Raw genomic sequence first — 23,979 nt, forward strand, 5'->3', positions numbered from 1 at the left:
ACAAATGCAGCTTCAAAGGCGCATGTAGTACAAGGGAAACGTACCTTGAAAACGCTCTTGGCGCCCTCACAGTCGAAGTATTCCGAATGACGGCTCGTAACAAACATGCGATAATTGTAGTCACTTAAGCTTCAGAGCATCACTGACAGGTGGCATCCATGTCTCACGGGTTTCGAAATATCTCGAATTTCGGCTTTGCCCCAACTCCGGCATTGCCCCAACTTCCCCTATCTTATCTTACTGTCTTTTCTCATACACTGCAAGGTCATGCCTACCTTGAAACTCAATATCTGTCCTTCAATGAGACGTCAGAATTTCTGTCGCAAGCCTTCATGAAGCGCGTTTCATATGGGAAACTGTCACCTGACGCGGTCAGCATCTCTGCAATCAGCGGCGACCGCCTGCAGTGTGACGGTCCGATGGCCGGGTGTGGCCAGCGGCGTCACACGGCTGTCACGAGCGTCACGGGGCGCATCTTCAGCTCACCACCGTGTCACCAAAGGTGAGCCCAACATCCCGCTGAATGACTGATGAAAAGGGAGGTCCAAGCTGACGTCAACTTATAGGCACAACAGATGATAACACGACTGAATATGCCAGCCACTGAATTTAAGTACATATAATATCGCTCCTTTATTCTTTGTTCTGTATCTTTCATGGGAAAAGATATTAACTACAAATATGAAGAAGGCAAAATCGCAGGTGTTAAGTGCATTAAATGCAGAGAGGCTTAAGTGCTGCAGTATTTGCGTTCCACACTTAACGACATTTTAACGGCCTTTAACAGGAACATGTTGTTTTTCAGATGATGGTCCTTACATGTGTGTTGCTGGTGTCATCGTATTTGGTAAGTTGCAACTTAGCTTCATTTGTGAAGCGTTCTCCACAGCGCTGTCAAAAAGTCTTCATCACAAAGTCTCACAGCGTTATCTCTAGCAACATTTGCATTAGAAAACTGAGCAGTTGAGCACGCCTATTGAATATATTCTGGCACTGGATAAAAATCGTTCCAAAATCGCTTCATCACCTTCAACAATGTTGACCTTTAGAGTTTAAGCGCCATGCCCCTGATATAGTCCAGGCTCCAAATATCACGCACATGACCTCTGCCGCTGTGACCCGTGATCAGGTCGGGCCGGCGAGCGGCCACGGTCGCCTCTGGGACCCTCCGTGTCGTGCCACCATGTGGCGATGGGGGTACAACACGCCGGCCGACTACAACGACAACCAGCTCTTCTGCGGCGGAAAGGACGTAAGTGAAGGACGAGGTCCTGGGCTGGCTCAGGTCAGAGTGAGATAGACTTTCCCACAATAAAAGACTGGAGGCAAAGGTGTCAGGATGTTCCACCCCTCACAGCCAACAGTCAACTGAAACGACAGCCGTGCCACTTATCACGCAAGTTTAGTGACAGGATCTCCCGTTGCCCTCATGAGCAGCGGTTAATGGTTATGCTTAATTGCATGAGAAGTGGCTTAGAGTCGGTTCCTAGCTTCATTCACATGGTTTGTGCTTTACTGTTCGAGCAGCACCAACAGCATGACATGGGCGGGAAGTGCGGCATCTGTGGCGACCCTTACGACGAGTCTCAGCCGCGCACTCACGAGATCGGAGGGCCCTACTACAAGGGCATCATCGTCAGCAACTATACCGTCGGCCAGGTGAGGGCTGGGTCATTGATATCACTATATCTAATGCATTAGAATGTAGCATCTTTTCCCAAAACCCTGTATCTGGGGGCATTGGGCATGGATATTGGATGAGGTATATTGACAATGCGCTCCGTCTTGATGAACACTATAAATGACAGTGAAATAACGAGTTTGAGTTTCCATATATAGTGTAACATTGGCAACAGAAAAGTTGGTCCAGCGTTACTGCTCAATATGGCCCCCACTTGCTCATCCATCACTACATCACGATCGTTTTGTTTTCATATTTACAGGAGATTGAGGTGGTCGTTACCATCACAGCCAACCATCTGGGCTTCTTCCAATTCAAGATCTGTGAAGTGCCCGGCTTTGACACCGAGGCCACACAAGAGTGTCTGGATAAGTAAGCCCTCGTCAGGATCCGTGAGGTTTCGGGTACACCGTACAGTCAATGGCCAATGCTGTTATCTCTGCAAACTTATGTGTTGTTATTTTTTAGGTGGAGGGCGTGTATTGCCTCTCCCTTCAAGCTTTCGTGCCTTTCAGCTCAGTCTTCTTTTGAAAATCTTCAATATCTCACTTCCCAGACCTCAAAACCTTTTGCCTATGCAGTGCTTAAAACACTCACCCTAGATAAAGCGGCATAATATCGAGACACTTGTGAAAGGCTCTTTCACTATTCTAGGAACATTCTGAAGCTGGCTGGCTCGGACTCCACCAAATACTACATCACAGATGAGGTGCGCGATTTCGTGGTCAACCTGCAGCTGCCCGAGGACCTCGAGTGTGAACACTGCGTCTTCCAGGTAGGTTTCTATGTGACTGAACAACTGAATTTTTTAGCAGAATGTAGGGAATGAAAATATTCGCACATTGCTTGTAAAAAGAAAACTCGACGGACTCAACCTGCAACAATTTCTGGTGCGTTTATGTATTTATTTGCAGTATGTTCCCTTCACTCCCTCAATCGCCTTCACACGGAACAAGTGTCATTCATTGACACTGATTCATTGTCATTCATTGATACTTTGCACAGCAGTGATAGAGACAACGAAAGCCGTTCCCCAATGACTGGCTACGTCTCATGTGTCCTCAGTGGCGGTACCACGGCGGTAACGACTGGGGGCTCTGTCCAAACGGTACCGGAATGGACGGCTGCGGCCCCCAGGAGGAGTTCTACGGCTGTGCCGATGTCTCCGTCCTGCCTCCCGGTGTCATCGAGTGAGACAATGAGACATACCGGCTCGGAGGGGGGGATATGGTTGTGACGTGACCAAAGCCACGCTTTATTTGACCGAAAAGAGAGAGAATTCAGGAGTTTATAACGGCCATCTCATAAATGAAAGGGACCATGTTGCAACTCGCTTGCGATGGCAGACACAAGAGAGGTGTTGGCGTATTTTTCACAGTCTGAGTCAGACTTTGGATATTAACGAACAAAACGAAAGTGCCATCGAAGGACTCAGCTAATGAACCACGTAAATTTATTAACACGAGCAGTTGTTATCGAAGCTCATGAGTAGGTATATCATTGCCAATGTCAATTGAGCTATTCGTTTTCAACTCCTAACTGTAAGCATTAACTCATGCCAATATGCATTTGCAGGCCTGTGCTCACCAAACTACCAGTCAACTAGAAATAAGAGGAACGACGGTGCAGTGTGTTCAGTCTACTGCTCTTCAAAAGAGCAACAGCCGTGTCCGATGCCATCACTTCCATTCAACTCTGGCATCGTTATCGTTGGTGCGATGGAAATATTCGGGTCTTCAAACTCAAAGAATGGTTATAGTTTGTGATCGAGTGTCTGGATAAATAAATACACTGCAAAAACAGATGTGGTTTTTATCCTGTTTTATCTTTGTCAATTTTCCTCAGATTAACTTTCTTTTACATTGAAGGATCGTATCAAATAGTGAAAGAAACTGATCTGATACCACATATGCATTGCAAACTAAAACCCAGCTGTTGTTATTTCGCCCGTCCATGGTCTCCCGTGTATGACCCTGAGGCGGCCAATGGTCACAAATGTTCACATACATGTGCCATCGCCGCACCCACCCAATCTTACCGGACGGGGCGCGCGCGGCGGGAGGGGCAGTTCATTTAACATACGTGTGCACCAGCATGGTGGGTTGGCTCCGGCTGCGCTTCTAACTGACAAATGCTCATACATGAACACCAAATATCGTCATTTGGTGTTCATGTATTATGCCGTCATGCCGTCAAACAAAGCTTAATGAAAGATAAATCTAGTTTTTGCAATTTATGATTTGCAATGAAAATGTTCCCAGATCATAACTAGACAAGCTCATGGTTCTAGCGATGGATCATTACGTTGAGTACCTACATATATAAACCTCGAAAAGTTTTAAAAGCTAAACCTGCATCGGAAGTATAGAGGTCAATACGTGTAACGACCATTATCAGTGGCTCCAGCAGCACAGGACTACTGCCCTTGCCTCATACCATTACCTAGCCACTCATTCAAATGCTGAGGTCCATTTAAAGCTTGGACTGAGTGCCACTGCCTTGTAACTTGTATGGGCAACTTGTAAGGGCACCATATAACTTGCATGGGCGCTGTAAAGCTTTATTGTTGCGGTGCGCTTATTCACAACCATCACCATCATCGCCGTCGTCAAAAGCTGGAGGGACTGGACGGTGACGGAACACCAAGCCGGCGCACCCGATTAGGGCCAATCTTGGTGACCTATAGTAGGAGAGGTCACCAAGCTGTACCGGCCGGCCGATCTGTATGTAGCTCACACCGTTGAAGCTTTTGTAGTGTCTGTTTTTGTAGGTATCTTATGTAACTATAGGAAACCTCACAGCTCAAGGCCAAGCCTGCGAGCGTCTGCAGCCGGTGTTTTTACGAGACGTGTCTGAACAGGGAGCAGTCTGCATTGGTATGTGACTCCACTTGAGTAGCATGCGACATACCTGCTTGCATGACAGTCAATTGCGCGTGCATTTTAAACAAGATGCAGTTCAATGAAGCTTTGTTATCCTTGTTTGTGGCAATTAATATTTGCGATTTGTGGTAGCCAGCATTCAAGGTCTCATCCACAAATGGTCTCATGAAACCCACTCTTAATTGGGTGGGCTGTAGAAAAATGCTTGAAAATTTAGCTGAACTAATATAAAATTGTCAGATTTGTGTTCCGTCTAAAAGACCGTGAACGTGAGGGTGAATGTACCCGAGTTGACAGGTCAACAGGTTACCAGACCAGATGAGCTCGATCTGGCCGGTGGGCGCGGTTACAGGGACTCACTAAGCTGGATCTCGTGGTCTGGAGTTCCTCTCCTTGCTATCATCAGTGACCAGTATTATCCTCCGAGATTATGCTAACCCTTGTGACGCCCTCTCACTCGCTGTTCAGAGTCCATTCCAGCATGACATGCGGACTGACTGCGGAGCTGAAGAGCCGATCGCACCGCACGGCTAAAACGAACGCCTGGCGGATAGGCTGTGCCGCCGCACACTGCGACAGCGGCGGCCAGGCCATGGTGTCCCAGTACATTTCAGTTTTCTTTCCTTTTTTTATTATCACAGCAGCGAATCATTCAGTTGTCTTCTACCCTCGGCGAGAGCTGAGTCAGAAACCTCACAGATACGTCCATGACAGTCATACGAGTTGCAAGCCGCGTATGTTGCAAGCCAGCGAGTTTCCAGCTGGGTGCTTCCGGCGAGCTTCCGACTGTGAGACAGCTGGCTCATCTGCTGCGGTACACTAGCACCGAGCATGCTTTGCTTGTCTGCCCCTCGGCAGTCCTCATAGGACCCGGAAGGCTGTGAATCGGTCGGCAACGGTGGAAAACTCGTGGGCAACGGTGGAAAACTGACCAGCTGGTGCCGTCTCCCAAAGGCGCAGATAGCACTGGGAATATATATGCCGGCTCGATTTATCCTAGCCTCAGTGCAGCTGGTCTGCCCAATCGTCTACCATCAACTGAGCTTCGTGGGGCCGCCGGCGGCAACCGAAGGTCGGTCGCATCACAGGACACAGTTCAAAATCATCAGATCGCCCGAATCGTTTTGAAAATTGATTAGCTTCATTATGTTCCGTTAAAGCAAATAAAATCTATAAAATGCTCCTTTTATTTCTTTTGTAATTTTACCACGGTATGTTCCATTCACCAGCTAATCTTGTACAAACATGGCTTTGTTATTGGAACTCGATGATCTGTAACGGATACCTGTCCCTGATTAGTTACACCTGACGGTTCACACTGTGATATCATATCAGATACGACGACGACGTTTTTACGCTTTTCGGCAGATTTGTTGTTTTAGCATAGTTTTCATAACTATAACTTTTCATTTATTATTAAGATTTATTATATATAATATTAGCTATAATGTTATTATATATTCGTTCATTTATCTATATCCTGAAGCTCATTCCGGTTGAACGCATGCCTGAACTTGGGTAAAATAAAGGAAGATATGACGGTGACTGACAGCGCTGGACATCGACGAGTTACGACATCGTTTAGGGTATGCTGGCTGACAGTGCACATCTGGCATGATGACTGACTGACCTCAGACCTGACATGCCTAACATGTTGACAGACTGACCTGACACACCCGATCTGCTTATACAAGTCCGACGCATCTGAACTGCTGGTTCAGTTCTGTTCAGTTCAGTTCAGTATATTTTGTTAACCAAGAACAAAAAACATCGGAGAAAATAATCGCGGATCGGCGCAAAAGCAAAATGCTTAAATCAAAGCGCCTTTCCCACAAGACATAAACACAAATAAACGCACAAAAAAAGAAAATATTAACACGAAAATTAAGTGCAAAATAAAACCACCTGGCCACAGGTCACGACGGCCCCGCCAGCAGCCCTGGTCTGGTCTGAGGTTGACCTGACGGCCTCCCTAAGCAGTCCTCTCTTGACTCTTTGTTTCCGCCGTATGACACTGAGACTTCAGTCCGATCTCTTTCAGATGGGATCGGTCACCTTTACGGGAGTGTGGTGCATAGCGAGTCTGGTGAGTGGTCACTCCGTGCTGAATATTTTAGAACAAATACGTTATCGATGCAAGTGACTTTACTGCAACAAGATAGAACGTCACGGAAACTTTTCTTAACGGATTTTCGCGACCTTGTTTGTTCGTGTCTCCCCTGGGTTTGTTAATAGTGAAGACGTTTGTCAAAGTTTCTAGTGCCTGTTTGTATCTGCCACTCCGTCTCACGTCTATCCCAGTGCCTGTGTTTCACGCCTCTCCCGGTATTGAGGTTTCACGATCGTCTCTCTGTGTTCACCCGGTCAGCTGGTGGCCGTTAGCGGTCACGGCCGCCTCCAGGACCCGCCGTGTCGCGCCTCCATGTGGAGGTTCGGTTACGACACGCTGCCCGACTACACAGACAACCAGCTCTTCTGCGGCGGCAAGGACGTGAGTCGACAGCCAAAGACCGGCCCGCAGCCTGGAGTCTAGCTAGCTGTGACAATTTATCATTTCCATACAGGTCCAAGTCCCAATACCGAAAGCTCGGTAGCTTATTACTCAGCCAAATGTTTTAATCGAAGCTTGTTATGCCTCGATACTGAATTGCTGCTATTGATAATCTAAAAATGAAAATGCACGTAAAGTGTGAACCTGTCCCCCGGTCTAACAGTAATCCTCTGCTGCCGGCTCTTCACGGGACAGCACGAAGAGGACATGGGCGGAAAGTGCGGTATCTGCGGCGACCCGTATGACGAGCCTCAGCCGCGCACTCACGAGATCGGAGGGCCCTACTACAAGGGCTACTTGGTGCAAAACTATACCTCCGGAGAGGTAAATACGATCTTCGTAATGCATACGATATAATATATGATAAGAACGTAATAATGAAGTAATAAGTAGATAAGTAAGTAATAAGTAGCAGACATCCGTTTTGGCAAACGACTAGGTTGTATCTGTTGCAAAGCTTAGACAAAATATTGGCTTGAAACGGTATTTTTATGTAAGGCCTCACTTTAACGTATGAAATGTCCACCAACGACCTTACGTATTCGGCCAGTGGAGGTGACTATGTCCGTCAGCATCTAAAATTGCGTCTGTCACTACGGGTAGTGAGGGTGGCCGTCAACATCTGACAATTGTCTGTCACATCTAACCTTTGTCTGTCACCACAGGTGGTGACGGTAACCGTCAACCTCACGGCCAACCACCTGGGCTTCTTCCAGTTCAAGATCTGCCCCGTCGAGGGCTTCGAAACCGAGGCCACTCAGGATTGCTTGGATGAGTAATTACCATAGCAAATGATTCATCATTCTACGTCTTTTTTTGCGGATTAGGGGCGCAACCAATATGTGTTAACAATGAACGTTTAATCTGAATTCTCATTCTTGGTGGCAGTGGCGCAGTCTGCTGAATGTAAGCCATCCAATCAGCAGGAGGGAAGACCGTTATGGCTTCCTATTAGCATATGTTTCCCTCTTTGGAACCCTTAATAGCAACCCCTCACGCCCTCATAATGCGGCTGAACTTCACCTGAGCTCTCAGCTGGACGCTCCAGAGTCTATTTTGTTGGGGTTGAGGGGCGTTTCGGCGGCGAGGCCATCGCTTGCGCTCAGTGGACATAGAACATTCAGTGCTCATGCCCCGTTCTAACATCCTATCAACCATTCGAGCATGATACCTTCTTCTATTTTATTTTATTATATCTAGATCTACCATTCTACCGCTTCGCCCCTCCGTGTGGCCCTCAGGGGTATCCTGGAGATTGCCGGCACCGGCTCCACCGACTACTACGTCACCGACGAGACGAAGCCGTTTTATGTGGACGTACAGCTGCCGACCGACCTCGAGTGCGAGCACTGCGTCTTCCAGGTACTGTCCTCTCGCAATTAATCATGGGAATGTGTTAATCTGAGACTAAATGCTTCATCAGTTTTGCATCAGTTGGTCACCCCAAGTGTGAAGTAACGTATCTGAAGATATCGCGGGTGGCTTATTAATTTCTAACTTCTTTAGGCCCCTGGATTCTCCATTTGACACCAGCGTTTTCTAAGCTCGATCTAACAGGCTTCTACCAAAATCAAAGTAAATATCCCTACTCGCCGCTGTATACGACGTAATTATCTTCACCCCCGCCCTTTTTCGTTGTACACAGTGGCGCTACCACTGCGGCAACTCGTGGGGCCACTGCGACAACGGCACAGACGGCATGGGCTGCGGCCCCCAGGAGGAGTTCTACGGCTGTGCAGACGTGTCCGTTCATCCCCCGGCCGGACGGTAAGTGCGTCAGGGCGGAGAGCCGGGATTTGGTGGGACAGTTGTGGAACCCGTGGGGTCGTCTGAAAACGTCGTGTCCGGCAAATTATGACATGATTTAAAATATTCAGCCGCATGAGGTTCCGCAAACGTTGGCTTAGTCCTGAAATCGGCCACGTTTCTGAACTGACACGGCTAATGGCTGCACCCTTTATAGTCTCCGTAAACTCATAGACATAACAAAACCCCGGCTGTGGCGTTTGAGTTGCATCAACTATGTACTCCTTGTAAAGGTCAGGCCATCCATTTGCACAGCCCAGGGGGTACCCAGCAACCCAGCCAGCCATAACATCTGGAAAGCGCACATCATCCCACGTCTTTCAACATCCTGAGTAGTGAGTTTGTTTGGATACAGGAGGTTTGGCCGTACAGACCACTGTATCACATTACCAGTGACCTTTACCATTTCGGGACTTTGAACTTCGGCAGGCTGGTACGTGTAATGTGCACTCGGCACAAGTAATATGTTGGGATTAGTGTGATTTATGTAACATATTTCTTTCCCAGAGAGCCCTTGGAACTCTTCCCCATTCCGCTGGACAAGATCAGCGCCGAAGAAGAGAAGAGTCGACTATGAACGCCTGGTGATGACGCTCAGCTATGTAATAACATCGCATGGAGAAATAGATGGTGGACTGGCAATAGACACGCGTTATGACGGTAACGTTTTGGCAGACAACCATTAAACCTACTTTTGTTACATAATAATGCCATTCATTGAATCGAACGACTTTATGACAGGAAAAAATGCAACCTTTTCTCAAACCTTAACCACATTGTACGCGAGATGCAGTCCCACTAACTCCTTATTTTTGCCATACTCGGCCATTCAGAGCCATCATACGTTATCCTCTGCAGGACTATGTATTTGTAACAAACAGCTCCAAAATGGCAATGTTTATGACAATGAGCGACCCACACCATCACATCGGTTTCACCTCCACGTCTGTTCAGACTCGTCCCAGAAATTCGTCAACGTCCAGTCCTGGTGCCACGAGAAACCACGATATGATGGGATGCGGGCGTGAATGATGCGTACATAGCTCACCTTCCGCCACCAGCGGTCAACCGGTCAAGGCCGGCGATTGGTCACCCTTCTCGGGTCCAGCACCTTTCGGCCACGATCGAACCTATTCTCCCCCTCAGAAAGCCGTTAGAGATAACAGCTAGCCTTCGCTCTCTTCAAGAAAAGCTGCTTGGGCTAACAGATAGCCTCCGCTCTGAAAAAGCCGCTTGAGGTACCAGACGATCCTCTGAACGGCCAACACACCCACTGTCTCACCGTCCCTTTCTTCTTCCATCCCCGTGCCATCCGATCAAACCCCGAGCGTTTTTCGGGCGGCCAGCACGGTCTGGACCAGTGCGGCGATCTGATCACCCTGAGCGGCCAGCTCGGTTTTGAGCAGAGTACGCTGAGCGGAAGACAGCGCCGCCAGCTGCTGGTCCTGCCGCTGCTCGTTGACCTGCTGGAGGGACACCTGTGGGCGGAGAGGGGTGTTATAGCGAGTTAAAGTCGATGTGGTGTTGATTAAGAGATGAAGAGAGAAATGAAAACAGAGGCTTCGAGGAGCATAACTCCTTCCTAGTCAAGAAACATTAGTGCAACTAAACTAAACAACTAAATTTGATGCATTATCATGGTAAGCAGCTGCTAGGCTAGGGACATACTATTGAAAACCACACGGATGTAAACGGCAGCATTATGGGCATGCGTGACCCCATTTGATTACGTTTAAAGTACGTTTGAGTACGTTTTAAAATTGCACATCCAAGCTATCGTCACAAACGCTAACATGCCCTCTACCGCACCTGTCTCTTCTGATAGTCGAACTTGGCCTGGAGGGCGTCCAGCCGCGCCTGTAGCTCCGACATGTCGCCGAGCTCTTTCAGCTCGCGCGAGACGGCCCTCTCGGCGTCCGAGAGTACGGGAACACCCTGCTGGCACCGGCGGAACACCGTCTCCGCACTGCGGGAGCACAGGGAGTTTTGATTTAGGCGCATCATGGATGGTCCGGAGCGCAGCGTCGGGGACGTGGAACATCGCATCGTATCATACAGCCGTGATTACGAAAACCAGAGGTAGCTTGCGTTGTTACATAAAACACTGATTGCGTTGAAAACAGTTGCTGAAAACGCACTTAGATTAAGTTGAACATCCAAGTTAACGAGATGCTTCAAATCTAGCAGAAAGCTGCACCTCTATACCGTTCGGCGCTACCCCAAGCATCCCTCAGCAGCCCATCAGGATCCTGTATCTCTATTCCTGCTCCAGGCTCTCCCCTCTTACTCACCGGTCCAGCAGAGTCCTGTGGCTCTCCTCCAGCTGCCGCCACCGGTCCACGATCTCCAGCGCCCGGCTGTGCAGCCGCTGCTGCTGCTGCTCCAGCTGATGCGCCTCGGACAGCTGCTGCTGCTGCAGCCGGCGCAGCGCGTCCGTCTGCTGCTGGAGAGCTGCGCGCGCCAGCTGCTGGCGCTGTATGTACTCTGTGCGCAGCCGGTGCGCGGCGCGAGAGGCCAGCTCCAGTCGCTCGGCGCTGGAGGCCGGCTCGGCGGCGGCGCGCAGGACCGGCACGCTGTCTCCGCGCTCCAGGAGGCGGCGGATGTGAGCCGAGAAAGACTCGCTCTCCTGACCGCGGAAAGACGGAGAGAGTTGGTGGAGAAAGTCAGAGGCGCGGCGGGGTGGAGCTGGGCGGTCGAACAGGCGGAACATAGGGACGAATATAAGCTTCTAGTTAACCATATTAGTCACTAGACGCAACATAAATACGATCCGACAGAGTAATTCATGTGTATAAATCGTAAACATCTGAGCGAAAATGTTTAATACACAAATGGAAGTAGAGTCTGTCCGAATATCGTCGCGTCGACCTCCCGTCCAGAATGTTCCTGAACCACCGTGGGCGGTGTCGGTGTCAGGGCAGGGCGGAGGCGGGGGGGGGGGGGGGGGGGGGGGGGGGAGACGGTCCACCGGTGTTCCGCCTCCCAGCGTCTCAGTATGTGGCGCAGTACCGCTCCCCATGACCCACCTGGGCCGGTCCCACGGAGCCGGCGCTCTCATCCTCCTCAGCCAGGGTCGGCGCCGGCGGCCTGAACTTGGCCACCAGCGGCAGCAGCAGCACCTGGCGGCAGACACGCGAACTAAAGCGGCGCGCTCGGCCAGCTCGGCGGTCGGTCGGCGGAGACGTGTGGGCGGGGGTCCTGATGTCCCCTCCTCCCTCCATGATATCTAGATAGCCCAGAATCGGTGGCGATTTTCCCACGGGACCGGAGCAAGGTTTTAGCGGGCGTAGGCGGCTGTTTATCACATATCGTGCTAAGTGTACCGAGCTTTGAAGTCTCCCGCGGCGCGCAGCGTCAGAGGCTGGCATGGAGGGTTTACCAGAGACATGGAGGGTTTACAAGGAACTGGCACTCCCTGTTCCGGACAAGGATATTGGACATCTCTCAGTCCAACTATCGACGATATAACACAGGTCCCGGAAACGACATGACTGAGTCAACAGGCGATCGAACAGAAAAACTCACTAGCCGTTACGAAACAAACAAGAATGCGGATAAGACCGCGCTTTGTTAAAGATGACACATGCGCCAGTCTCACATCTCACACATAACTACACGAAATAACGCAGTTATTAGGGTGGGGTATGACCCCCTCTCTCTCTCTCTTCCTCCCTCCTTCTCACCTCGTGTGTGGCCAGTAAAACCACCATCAGCAGAGGGTGAGGTATCACCTCCTTCCCTCCCTCCCTCCTCTCTCTCTCTCTCTCTCTCTCTCTCTCTCTCTCTCTCTCTCTCTCTCTCTCTCTCTCTCTCTCTCTCTCTCTCTCTCTCTATCCCCCCCCTCTCACCTCGTGTGTGGCCAGAAGAACCACCATCAGTATCGAGACCAGAGGGTGAGGCATCACGTACCTCTCTACCTCCCTCTTCTCTTCTCTCTCTCTCTCTCTCTCCCTCCCTCCTTCTCACCTCGTGTGTGGCCAGTAAAACCACCATCAGCAGAGGGTGAGGTATGACCCCCCTCTCCCTCTCTCTCTCTCTCTCTCTCTCTCTCTCTCTCTCTCTCTCTCTCTCTCTCTCTCCCTCCCTCCTTCTCACCTCGTGTGTGGCCAGTAAAACCACCATCAGCAGAGGGTGAGGTATGACCCCCCTCTCCCTCTCTCTCTCTTCCTCTCTCCCTCTCACCTCGTGAGTGGCCAGTAAAACCACCATCAGCAGCGGGTGGGGTATAACCCCCCTCTCTCTCCCTCCCCCTCTCTCTCTTTCCCTCCCTCTCACCTCGTGAGTGGCCAGTAGAACCACCATCAGCAGCGGGTGGGGTATGACCGACAGGCCGATCACGGGGCAGGCCGGGGCGGAGCTCACGGGTCGGGTGGACACCAGGTGCTCCACGATACACGGGTGCTCGCCCAGTGGCTCGTCACTGGTCTCTGTCGACAATGGACGGAAAACAGACGTCAAATGGGGTTTGTTAAGTGCATGCACCCAAGCATAGACCTCTGTATAACTCGGTATACAGAGGTCTATGATCCAAGATCAATCAGCACCGTACACGTATCCTGCGGACTGCGATATTTATTGGTAACCTTAAGCCTGGTACTGGTATTGAACTGGTATCGGTATTGAAGGCTACTGTAGAGGATCGGTGAAGGAAAGTTGACTTACCGGGCTGCGAGGCAAACCTCTCCAAGGCAGCGATCAGCGGCATGGCGACAGCATGGACTCCGGCCGCGTGGCTGCAGAAATACCTGCCGGTACGGTAACCCCGTCAGACATCTAGCCAGAACCCAAGCCAAAAGTCTGGTAAAACACTCAGTCCGACTCCCTGTCAGACTCAGATCAGTGTCAACTGACATGTACTAGACCGCTGAGTCACTGTCGCGTCAGTGTCATAGCCACTGGTCAGTTTTGGAGGCCTGGCCAGGGGGTCACCGGTCAGGTGAGGTACAGCTTCGGGATCGTTGTCATTAGCCTCATTCAAAGGCCGGTGGAGGCCAGTGCCAAAATCAGTGACCCGGTTTCCATGGGCACCCATGATCCGGATAATTAAAAGTGGATTAGCTAATCCAGCACACTTAGATGCTAAATGAAAATCGAAATAAGGGAGTAAGTGACTACACACCTAAAGCTAATCCGCTTTGGCTTTTCGCCTGTGACGAAGAGCTCCAGGAAGGTTTAACAATTTAAATTTGGTGATGGAAACACATGGAAACGTGGTCAGTGTCATCATCCTTGACCTGCGATTGGATGCCGGCTCAGTATCATAGGTAGTGTGACAGTGTCAGTATCATTGTCAGTCAGTGTATCTAACCTGCAGTCAAAGTTCCAGCCAGTCAGTGTCAGGTCAGGCCAAGTCAAACTCACTGACCTGCAGTCGGAGGCCGGGTCAGGCCAGGTCACACCCACTGACCTGTAGTCAGAGACCGGGTCAAGTCAGGTCACAGATCACTAGCCTGCAGTTGGAGGCCGGCTCAGTCTCAGTATCGGTATCACATGCCTGCAGTTGGAGGCCGGGTCAGGTTAGGTCACACACCCACTGACCTGCAGTCGGAGGTCAGGTCAGGTCAGGTCAGGTCACACACCCACTGACCTGCAGTCGGAGGCCGGGTCGCTGTCAGGTTAGGTCAGGTCACACAGTCACTGACCTGCAGTCGGAGGCCGGGTCGCTGTCAGGTTAGGTCAGGTCACACAGCCACTGACCTGCAGTCGGAGGCCGGGTCGCGGTGCAGACGGATCGGTGACGTCATCGCGTCGTCATCGTCAGCCGGCGCCAGCACCATGTCGGGCTCGACGCTCTCGTAGACGTACAGCGATATGGCGGCCGGCTCGAGCGACAAACACGAGCTGTACCGCGACCAGGAGGCTTCAGAGGCCACCTGGGGGCAAGGAGGGATGGTTAGCTCCCGAGAAGACTCGTACCCTATCCGTGAGGAGGGGACAGGGGTAAGGTACATATCCTTCCAGGCGGTGGGGGGGGGGCATTTATTTGCCCCCCTTAGTTTTTTCGATATATTTCGAGAACCGCTGCGCCGATCGTCACCAAACTTTCAGTACCCTCCCGGTAGCAGCTAGCGCACATGGTGACCAAAAATTTTTCCAAAGGCTATGATAGGTTGGCCGCTAATGACGTCAGAGTGCCGTCATTTTTGCCATTTTCGACCCAAAAAAAGGTTTCGCGGGAAGAGCTGTCAGGCCTACAGCTTTAGAGATACAGAAAAATGTTTCAGACATAAAAGGTGTGGAATTAAGAGGGCTACAAAACTGCTATTTCGGTTTTTCAAATTTTTTGGATTTTGACCCCCAAAAATAAAAAATAGATTTTTGAATATAATAGCCAAAAAACCAAAAAAGTTTTTTGAATATCGAAAAAACCGGAATATATGTGATAGCCCCTACCGCCTTCTATCTACATACCAAATTTGAGATCGATACCTCTTTTTTTTTTTTGGCCAAGTTATAGCGAAAAAAACTGTTCAAAATTGATGACGTCAAATTTTCAAACTCAATTTTTAGCGATTTTAGACCTCGTAGCGCAAAACAAAGACCACCATTAGACTCCCCGTGACGAGCTGCATCGAATCGATACCCATTTTATGCAAAAATATCAACTTTGAAATTTGACCTTTTTTGACCTAACCTTGACCTAACCGCCACCAGAAAGTGACCTAAACCGTACCTGATGGTCTTATAACCAACACCATTGAGTTGGAAATGAAAAACTGGCCATAAAACATGCATCGCATAACCTTAGTAAAGTTGGGCTCATGTGGTGACCCTTGGTGACCTTTGGTGACCTGACCTGTGACTTGACCTGGTATGACCAGTGACCTCTAATAGCAACATATGTACTAGACAACTGACGCCTTATCGCTGATTTTCGACAAAATGCGTTTTACTCGGTGTTATAGCGCTTTCCCTCGAAGCCCCGTGAACGGTGAAACATTTTATCTTTGACCTGACCTGTGACGTCATCGGTGACCCCGAGGTCAATGAAATTTGGTTTCCCTCCACAATTTTGACAGGGCTATCGAACGCCGTTTGAATTTTCCGGATCCGTCCAGTAGTTTCGGAGATACGGGGGGGGGGGGCAAAAAAGTGCCCCCCCCCCCCACCGCGCGGAAGGTGGCTGGTAGGCCCACCGCCTGCCGGGATATGGATGTCTCTCATAAGCAACACTGGTTTACAGCATCAGCCAACTTTTCACATTTTATCTTTTTATGCCCGATCGTCTCTTAACGATTTTTTCTCATGCGAGTTACTTGTAAAATGCGCTACACCCATCTTTGTAATATAAGGGAAACAGAACGAAACCAAAAAGGGGAAGCCCGAATTCATACAGCAAAAATAGTAAAAAGACAAATGGGTTAAGAGGCAGCTGGCAGCTCACGGCACAATGAACATATGTAGATAGGTGAAATTCCATCAAGAAGAAGCCTGCTGTTTCTTAGATCAAGAAAGATCAGTTAAAAGCATGCATCCCTACATCTCCCCACCCCTATCGCTTCGTCACTCACGCCATCGTCGGCCTCGTCGGCGGGTCTGTCGAGTACGACGCAGTGGTAGAGGCGGGTTGGCGTGGCCACGACGAGCACGGCCGGCGACCCGCCTCCGACACAGAGTAGGTCACAGGCGTCCGTACCGTAGTTGTCCTCTGCCGCCGGGTGCATCGCCACCGGACCCAGCACCTGGAAACGCTCCCTGAGAACGGCGCGGAGGGGGTATGGTAACACTGCTGGAAACGCTCCCTGGGGCGGCGGAGGGGTATGGTAACACTGCTGGAAACGCTCCCTGAGAACGTCGGGAGGGTTTGGTAACTCTGCTGGAAACGCTCCCTGAGGACGACGGAGGGGTATGGTAACACTGCTGGAAAACGCTCCCTGAGAACGGCGGGGAGGGTATGGTAACACTGCTGGAAACGCTCTTTGAGGACGGAGGGAGGGGAGGGGCGGTATAGTAACATAGGACACTTCTGGAAACGCTACCTGAGGACGGCGGATGTGGTAACATGGTGCACTGCAAAATGGTATGGTATGGTAGGTAGGTAGCATAGGACACTGCTGGAAACGATCCCCGAGAATAGAGGTGGGACCTTATAGGGCGTGGTAATGCACGAGTCCTATGTAATAGGACACCGTGACTGATATCATCCCTGAGGGCGGGACAACCCGACCGGGTTTGACTAGGGCAGAAGAGAATCAAACAATAATAATAAAATAATAATAAATAGAAAATTGGCCACGGCAGCAAGGATACCTAAGGTCGTTCCCGCATGTTCATAAACCCACAAAATGCAGGCACTTATTGGTGATGATCAAATCAAGGAGTGAAATCAACATCACATCATCTCATATCAAAGTCAGAATGAATGGAATCAATGTCAGTGTATGTGCAGTGTCAGTGCAGCAAGTGACTGAGACGCGCAGCTTGTTGCTCCAATGAAGCACCCTACCTGGAAGCTGCCAAGTTGATGCAGGTGATGTATATGTCTCCGTTGCCTCGCAGTATGTACACTGGAAGTGGCTCCCGCAAATCCTCTTTCTGCTGATCCTGTAAACACAACCAAAATCAGCCATCTACCAAAACCTACACAAACAATAACTCATCCATATCACACCATGCCAGTCAGGCAGTCACACCAAACCCCCAGGACGAGCTCTACCGCCAGTTACACCAATCACAAGTTCGCCCGCTCCCAGTAGATGTCTCTGACCTGCCCATCAGCCGGCGGCGGTGGCGGCGGTGGACGGTTTCCAAAGGCAAACGACACCGCCACCTCTCCCAGCGAGCGAACGAAGGACGAGCCGGGCCGTCCTCCAAGAGAGGCCGAGTGTGTGGCGCCCAGAGGCAGCGCCTGACTGGGAGTCTGCAGGTCCGAAGACACGTCGTACACCCTGCCGGACGAGCAGAGGGAGAGTCAGAGGTGCTGCAGGGGCTTGCTGTGGGAGAGTCCGCGTTTTGGAGGCACTTGGTCCTCTCCAGTGAAGGGAGCACTGACCTCATGGAAAGGGGCCTCCATGTCCGTCATGCAAGCCGCGCTGAAGAGAGAGGGGTCAGAGGTCAAAGAGGTCAGGGGAGGGGAAAGCAAGACAGAGCAGGTAGGACAGCACAGGAAAGGGAAGAACAGACAGGAAAAGACAGGACAGCGCAAGACAGGTCAAGACAAGACAGTAGGGGCAAGGAAGGGCAGGCACGTCAAGGCAGGGCAGAGCAGGAGAGAACAGCAGAGACAAGGAACGGCAGGCAGGGCAGGGCACTCGGGCAAGGAAGGACGCGATGGGACAGGGCATTATACACTGTACAGGGAATGGTAGGGAAGCGTAGGGGGTTTGTCATTACTTAAGTAAGATAACACATAGCTTATAAGTCATCGGATCAAACGAGCACAACATATCACAAACAAGTGAGTTAGAGTAGTTTCGTCTGCACATATGGCCCATCTGCATACACCCTGCTCGAGATAAAGTACCTATTTCAAAAGGAAGAACATGGAACACCCTATTAAGTGGACAACACTGGACAGTTGTGACACCACTGGACGTTGTGTGACACCACTGACCTGAGGTAGCTATATAACCTCACTGACCTGAGGTAGTTGCGTGACACCACTGACCTGAGGTAGTTGTCTGACACCACTGAGCTGAGGTAGTTGTCTGAGCAGAACACCACTGACCTGAGGTAGTTGTCTGAGTATGACGCCACTGACCTGAGGTAGCCATGTCTGAGCAGAACACCACTGACCTGAGGTAGTTGTGTGAGTATGACGCCACTGACCTGAGGTAGTTGTGTGAGTATGACACCACTGACCTGAGGTAGTTGTGTGACACTACTGACCTGATGTAGTTGTCTGAGCAGAATACCACTGACCTGAGGTAGTTGTGTGAGTATGACGCCACTGACCTGAGGTAGTTGTCTGAGTATGACACCACTGACCTGAGGTAGTTGTGTCATGTGACACCACTGACCTGGGGGAGTTGTCTGAGTATGGCACCACTGACCTGAGGTAGCCATGTCTGACACCACTGCACAGTGGGGATTTTTCCGATCTAGCACGTATTTATTCGTAGAGGGCAAACCATAGGTAGAATTGTAGCCAGATTGTGCACAGATGTTGGCTGGTGTGTCCTGGTGAGAATTTTACCTGTAAATGTGCATAATCAACATAGTATAGGGGGTTCAATTGGACCCCCCGCTCAGCCGTTTGGCCCCTGATCAAGCTAGAGCTTCGCGGAAAAGTCAAGCGTGCTGCCTATGACGAAATTAGGCCGAATATATCCAATTTCAAAGTCCAAGGTCATAAGCTGACTTTCCAAGTCAGTTTAATGACCCAACTAAAGTTGGGAAATCGAGACCTCTTGAAACTTCGCAAAGTTAGGGTGTTACGGGGTATTTTGGGGTGCTGATCACGAATTTCGTGTTAGTTTTGATCACAGACGATGTCTTTATGCATTTAGGCCAGGTCGGGTCAGGTCAGGTTAGATCAATTAGTAGGCGTCCTGCCGGCCATCCATAGAAGTGTCACCTACTACTGATAGCTTCGTAACATGGAACGAAGGCACTAGAACTACTTCGTAAATATTCAAATGGCTGCTAAAATCGAAATCAGCACCAAAAACTACCCTAGAAACAAGTAAAACTCGAAAAAGTGAACCAAGGTCATCAAAAGGTCAATGACCTTGACTTGACCTTCACGTGACCTTGACACCCACCATTATGCATGGCACCAACATCATTTCACATATTTGAGCGTTTAAAACCACAAAATACTGGAAACCGCGGATAATGTGAGCTGGCATACGCCGAATCGCGATTCCGGCCAAACATGGTCTCGAGAAATATGCCACAGGTCAAAGGTCAGTTGGGTCAGAGTCATGAAATTTTTAGGTTAGATGTAAAATTGATGATCTCGAGGGTACCGAAAGTTCGGCGCGATCGGCCGCTTTTTGCGCGAGTAATTTGCGGAAAACCATGGGGTTTTATCCGACCCCTTCCCCCTCCCCCTCCCCACAAGTGCGATGGTTAATAAGGTTACGGTATGTATAATTTACGCTTGTCATCCTATTCCTAATGAATGTGTCTCAGAAAATATGCATCATATAAATCACGAAGTAAAATTATTCGCCTATGTCCGGAACATACCTATATCGTGTTGTTTGCCCTAGCGCTCCTCGAGTGGGGTGCTAAGATACTCTAATGTGAATATTCCGTGTTCAGGCAAGTTTCGGCAGCCAAACTAGGCGTTGTCTTGTGCAGAAGAAAGTGGCAAATTCGATAGGATATATTTCGGAGTGGAAAAGTGTGGAGAACATTGTTGATTTCCTACATTTATTTAGAATACCATTCCTTCCATATGGTGTCTGTAAGGGTTTTTGTAAAGGGCATTTTTGTGACCTTAGTAAGGTTGTGGCATACTTTCTGTTTGCCATTCCATTCCTAATAAAGGTGCCTTTCAGACGATATGCAACTTTAAGACCTCGCAAGATTAAAACCAACAGGACAGGACAATGAAATTGAGCTATACTTTCGGGCCTTGCTGAGCCCATTGAGTAATCACGCATGAGTGTGAACTTTGGGCGCATTTTTCCTAGTTTTGCTGTGGACATACAGATAAAACAATGCCATATATGAAAAATTCAGACATTTTTTAGCCCTACTGACGCAAAAAAAAAACAAAATCCCAAAAATATTTTTTTGAATTAATAGGCGCTAGATCGGAAAAATCCCCACTGTGCACTGACCTGAGGAAGTTGTCTGAGTATGACGCCACTGACCTGAGGTAGTTGTGTGAGTATGACACCACTGACCTGAGGAAGTTGTCTGAGTATGACGCCACTGACCTGAGGTAGTTGTGTGAGTATGACACCAGTGACCTGAGGTAGTTGTCTGAGTATGACACCACTGACCTGAGGTAGTTGTGTGACACAACTGACCTGAGGTAGTTGTGTGACACCAATGACCTGAGGCAGTTGTCTGAGTATGACACCACTGACCTGAGGTAGTTGTCTGAGTATGACACCACTGACCTGAGGTAGTTGTCTGAGTATGACACCACTGACCTGAGGTAGTTGTGTGACACCACTGACCTGAGGTAGCTATATAACCTCATTGACCTGAGGTAGTTGTCTGAGTATGACCTCACTGACCTGAGGTACTTGTCTGAGCATGACACCACTGACCTGAGGTAGGTGTCTGAACTGAACACGACTGACCTGAGGTAGTTGTCTGAGCAGAGCACCACTGACCTGAGGTAGTTGTCTGAGTATGACACCACTGACCTGAGGTAACTCCATAACCTCACTGACCCGAGGTAGTTGTGTGACACCACTGACCTGAGATAGTTGTCTGAGTATGACACCACTGACCTGAGGTAGTTGTGTGACACACTGACCTGAGGTAGTTGTGTGACACACTGACCTGATGTAGTTGTGTGACACCACTGACCTGAGGTAGTTGTCTGAGTATGACACCACTGACCTGAGGTAGTTGTGTGAGTATGACACCACTGACCTGAGGTAGTTGTGTGAGTATGACACCACTGACCTGAGGTAGCCATGTCTGAGCAGAACACCACTGACCTGAGGTAGTTGTGTGAGTATGACGCCACTGACCTGAGGTAGTTGTGTGAGTATGACACCACTGACCTGAGGTAGTTGTCTGAGCAGAACACCACTGACCTGAGGTAGTTGTGTGACACACTGACCTGATGTAGTTGTGTGACACCACTGACCTGAGGTAGTTGTCTGAGTATGACACCACTGACCTGAGGTAGTTGTCTGAGTATGACACCACTGACCTGAGGTAGTTGTGTGAGTATGACACCACTGACCTGAGGTAGTTGTCTGAGCAGAACACCACTGACCTGAGGTAGCCATGTCTGAGCAGAACACCACTGACCTGAGGTAGTTGTGTGAGTATGACGCCACTGACCTGAGGTAGTTGTGTGAGTATGACACACTGACCTGAGGTAGTTGTGTGACACTACTGACCTGATGTAGTTGTCTGAGCAGAATACCACTGACCTGAGGTAGTTGTGTGAGTATGACGCCACTGACCTGAGGTAGTTGTCTGAGTATGACACCACTGACCTGAGGTAGTTGTGTGAGTATGACGCCACTGACCTGAGGTAGTTGTGTCATGTGACACCACTGACCTGAGGTAGTTGTGTGAGTATGACACCACTGACCTGAGGTAGTTGTCTGAGCAGAACACCACTGACCTGAGGTAGTTGTCTGAGCAGAACACCACTGACCTGAGGTAGTTGTCTGAGCAGAACACCACTGACCTGAGGTAGTTGTCTGAGCAGAGCACCACTGACCTGAGGTAGTTGTGTGAGTATGACACCACTGACCTGAGGTAGTTGTGTGACACTACTGACCTGATGTAGTTGTCTGAGCAGAATACCACTGACCTGAGGTAGTTGTATGACCTCACTGACCTGAGGTAGTTGTGTGACACTACTGACCTGAGGTAGTTGTCTGACACCACTCACCTGAGGTAGTTGTCTGAGTATGACACCACTGACCAGGGGTGAGTATATAACCTCACTGACCTGAGGTAGTTGTCTGAGTATGACACTACTGACCTGAGGTAGTTGTCTGAGCAGAACACCACTGACCTCAGGTAGCTATAAAGTATACGAGCTATAGCTATAAAGTATATGAAGTACTCGTATAACCTCACTGACCTGAGGTAGTTGTCTCAGCAGAGCACCACTGACCTGAGGTAGTTGTGTGACACCACTGACCTGAGGTAGGTATACAACCTCACTGACCTGAGGTAGTCGTCTGAGCAGAGCACCACTGACCTGAGGTAGTTGTCTCAGCAGAGCACCACTGACTAGAGGTAGCTATATAACCTCACTGACCTGAGGTAGTTGTCTGAGTATGACCTCACTGACCTGAGGTAGTTATATAACACCACTGACCTGAGGTAGTTGTCTGAGCAGAGCACCACCAGGTGACAGTCGCCGGCTGACTCGGGGTGCCAGCGAACCTTGGTCACCTGCACGTGCTTGGTGCACAGGAAGAACCGCTCCGCCACCTGGTGAGAGCTGAAACAGAGCACACCGCACATGGTCACAATACAGTTCAATACAATACTTGGTGGCAGCCTGCGAAACAGCACAGTTGGACACTGCACGACAAGGCCAGTCACAATGCAACACAACAGGCCAAAGAGGTTACGGATATGGACAATGGACACTTATGGTCATCTATGGTCATGTGCTCGTATATGTATATCGTATGCTCTGTTTCACTCTATTTCAACCTAACCCGACTCCTCGATGCCCTGTCTCCCTGTTAGACCCCACCCCGCCGCACCCCACCGCTCCACCGTTTCACTCCCCTGCGCCCCTCCATCAGCCACCGTCCCGGCAATTTCCCGCCCCGGGCGGCGCCTTTATCAATAATCCCGTGTTCCGTCATATTCATTTTGTGGCGCCGTGAGCGGTAATTGTGCGCGTTGATCGCCAGCTCGTCATCGGTTTTCATTACTGGCGCGCGCCGATAAACCACGCCAAAATCCGCCGCCAATTTCCGTCGGTCGTATTAAAATCAGCCCGTTAAGATTGATATATTATTCGCGATACGCGCGAGGTGTTAAATATGCAAAATATCGGCGTGTAGAGCGGCGTGTTTTGTCGGCTGCCGCCCGCCTCCGGGGTGGTTTGGAGGCGACAGCTGTAGTGGGGAAAACAGGCTCGCTGCTCGGCACGGGTGGCTCAGCGGGCCTGCGGCGACTGGGTGCCCGAGGGGGTTTGTATTATTTGTAAAGCGTGCTTCGTAAAGGTGTGAAGTGTTTAGTTTTGCACCGTGTCAGTATGTTCCGAAGTTATGATAGGGACGGAGATTTTGGTAGCTTCCGCTGTTTTCGGGTAAAAGTTGGCAAATAGCTGAACAGTTTGGAATACCTACCAGCTGATTGTGTATACGGATTGATGGTTCTTTGCTTCATTTGTTCCTGGCATGCGCTGATTTGTTTGCCATTGGTCACTGATTGTAACCGGTTCGAAAATCAAAATATAGGTACTGAAAAAATCAAAATATTGGTGTCGTAGTAAAATA

The 23,979-nt window shown here is 49.8% G+C and overlaps 3 protein-coding genes across 4 annotated transcripts; 2 read left to right on the forward strand and 1 right to left on the reverse strand.

The window, feature by feature from the left end:
• The first annotated feature begins 263 nt into the window (after nt 1–263).
• LOC122375144 lies at nt 264–3,496 on the forward strand. The gene is made up of 8 exons (XM_043354350.1): nt 264–502; nt 806–847; nt 1,130–1,252; nt 1,528–1,659; nt 1,944–2,053; nt 2,336–2,456; nt 2,747–2,871; nt 3,257–3,496. Exons 2-8 carry the CDS (start codon nt 806–808, stop codon nt 3,285–3,287), a joined length of 684 nt encoding a protein of 227 aa, XP_043210285.1. The 5' UTR covers nt 264–502; the 3' UTR covers nt 3,288–3,496.
• A 2,068-nt stretch (nt 3,497–5,564) lies between these two features.
• On the forward strand, nt 5,565–9,562 carry LOC122375146. Of its 2 annotated transcripts, none has more exons than XM_043354352.1 (8): nt 5,565–5,635; nt 6,605–6,649; nt 6,932–7,054; nt 7,310–7,438; nt 7,780–7,889; nt 8,356–8,476; nt 8,760–8,881; nt 9,428–9,562. In XM_043354352.1, the coding sequence occupies exons 2-8, from the start codon at nt 6,605–6,607 to the stop codon at nt 9,495–9,497; spliced, it is 720 nt and encodes a 239-aa protein (XP_043210287.1). In that variant the 5' UTR covers nt 5,565–5,635; the 3' UTR covers nt 9,498–9,562. The 2 variants fall into 2 exon arrangements, with proteins under 2 accessions (XP_043210287.1, XP_043210288.1); XM_043354353.1 differs by having other exon boundaries at nt 5,581–5,635; nt 6,590–6,649.
• A 672-nt stretch (nt 9,563–10,234) lies between these two features.
• LOC122375145 (nuclear pore complex protein Nup88-like) lies at nt 10,235–22,964 on the reverse strand (the record flags this gene model as incomplete). The annotated part of the gene is made up of 11 exons (XM_043354351.1): nt 10,235–10,398; nt 10,730–10,886; nt 11,212–11,546; nt 11,947–12,039; nt 13,196–13,347; nt 13,583–13,665; nt 14,618–14,793; nt 16,432–16,615; nt 17,367–17,464; nt 17,628–17,808; nt 22,839–22,964. Coding segments are annotated over 11 exons (1,747 nt in total), but the record flags the coding sequence as incomplete, so codon positions are not given.
• Between the last annotated feature and the right edge of the window lie 1,015 nt (nt 22,965–23,979).

This window comes from Amphibalanus amphitrite, unplaced genomic scaffold, assembly GCF_019059575.1.
Source record: "Amphibalanus amphitrite isolate SeventyFive unplaced genomic scaffold, NRLGWU_Aamphi_draft 001783F_arrow, whole genome shotgun sequence".
In the NCBI taxonomy this organism is placed as follows: domain Eukaryota; kingdom Metazoa; phylum Arthropoda; class Thecostraca; order Balanomorpha; family Balanidae; genus Amphibalanus; species Amphibalanus amphitrite.

Coding starts and splice junctions, on each gene's coding strand:
- LOC122375144 (XM_043354350.1), top strand. CDS start 806: ATGATGGTCCTTACATGTGTGTTGCTGGTGTCATCGTATTTG. Junction 2,054..2,335: donor ACACAAGAGTGTCTGGATAA/GTAAGCCCTCGT, acceptor TCACTATTCTAG/GAACATTCTGAAGCTGGCTG. Junction 2,872..3,256: donor CTGCCTCCCGGTGTCATCGA/GTGAGACAATGA, acceptor ATGCATTTGCAG/GCCTGTGCTCACCAAACTAC.
- LOC122375146 (XM_043354352.1), top strand. CDS start 6,605: ATGGGATCGGTCACCTTTACGGGAGTGTGGTGCATAGCGAGTCTG. Junction 7,890..8,355: donor ACTCAGGATTGCTTGGATGA/GTAATTACCATA, acceptor TGTGGCCCTCAG/GGGTATCCTGGAGATTGCCG. Junction 8,882..9,427: donor GTTCATCCCCCGGCCGGACG/GTAAGTGCGTCA, acceptor TTTCTTTCCCAG/AGAGCCCTTGGAACTCTTCC.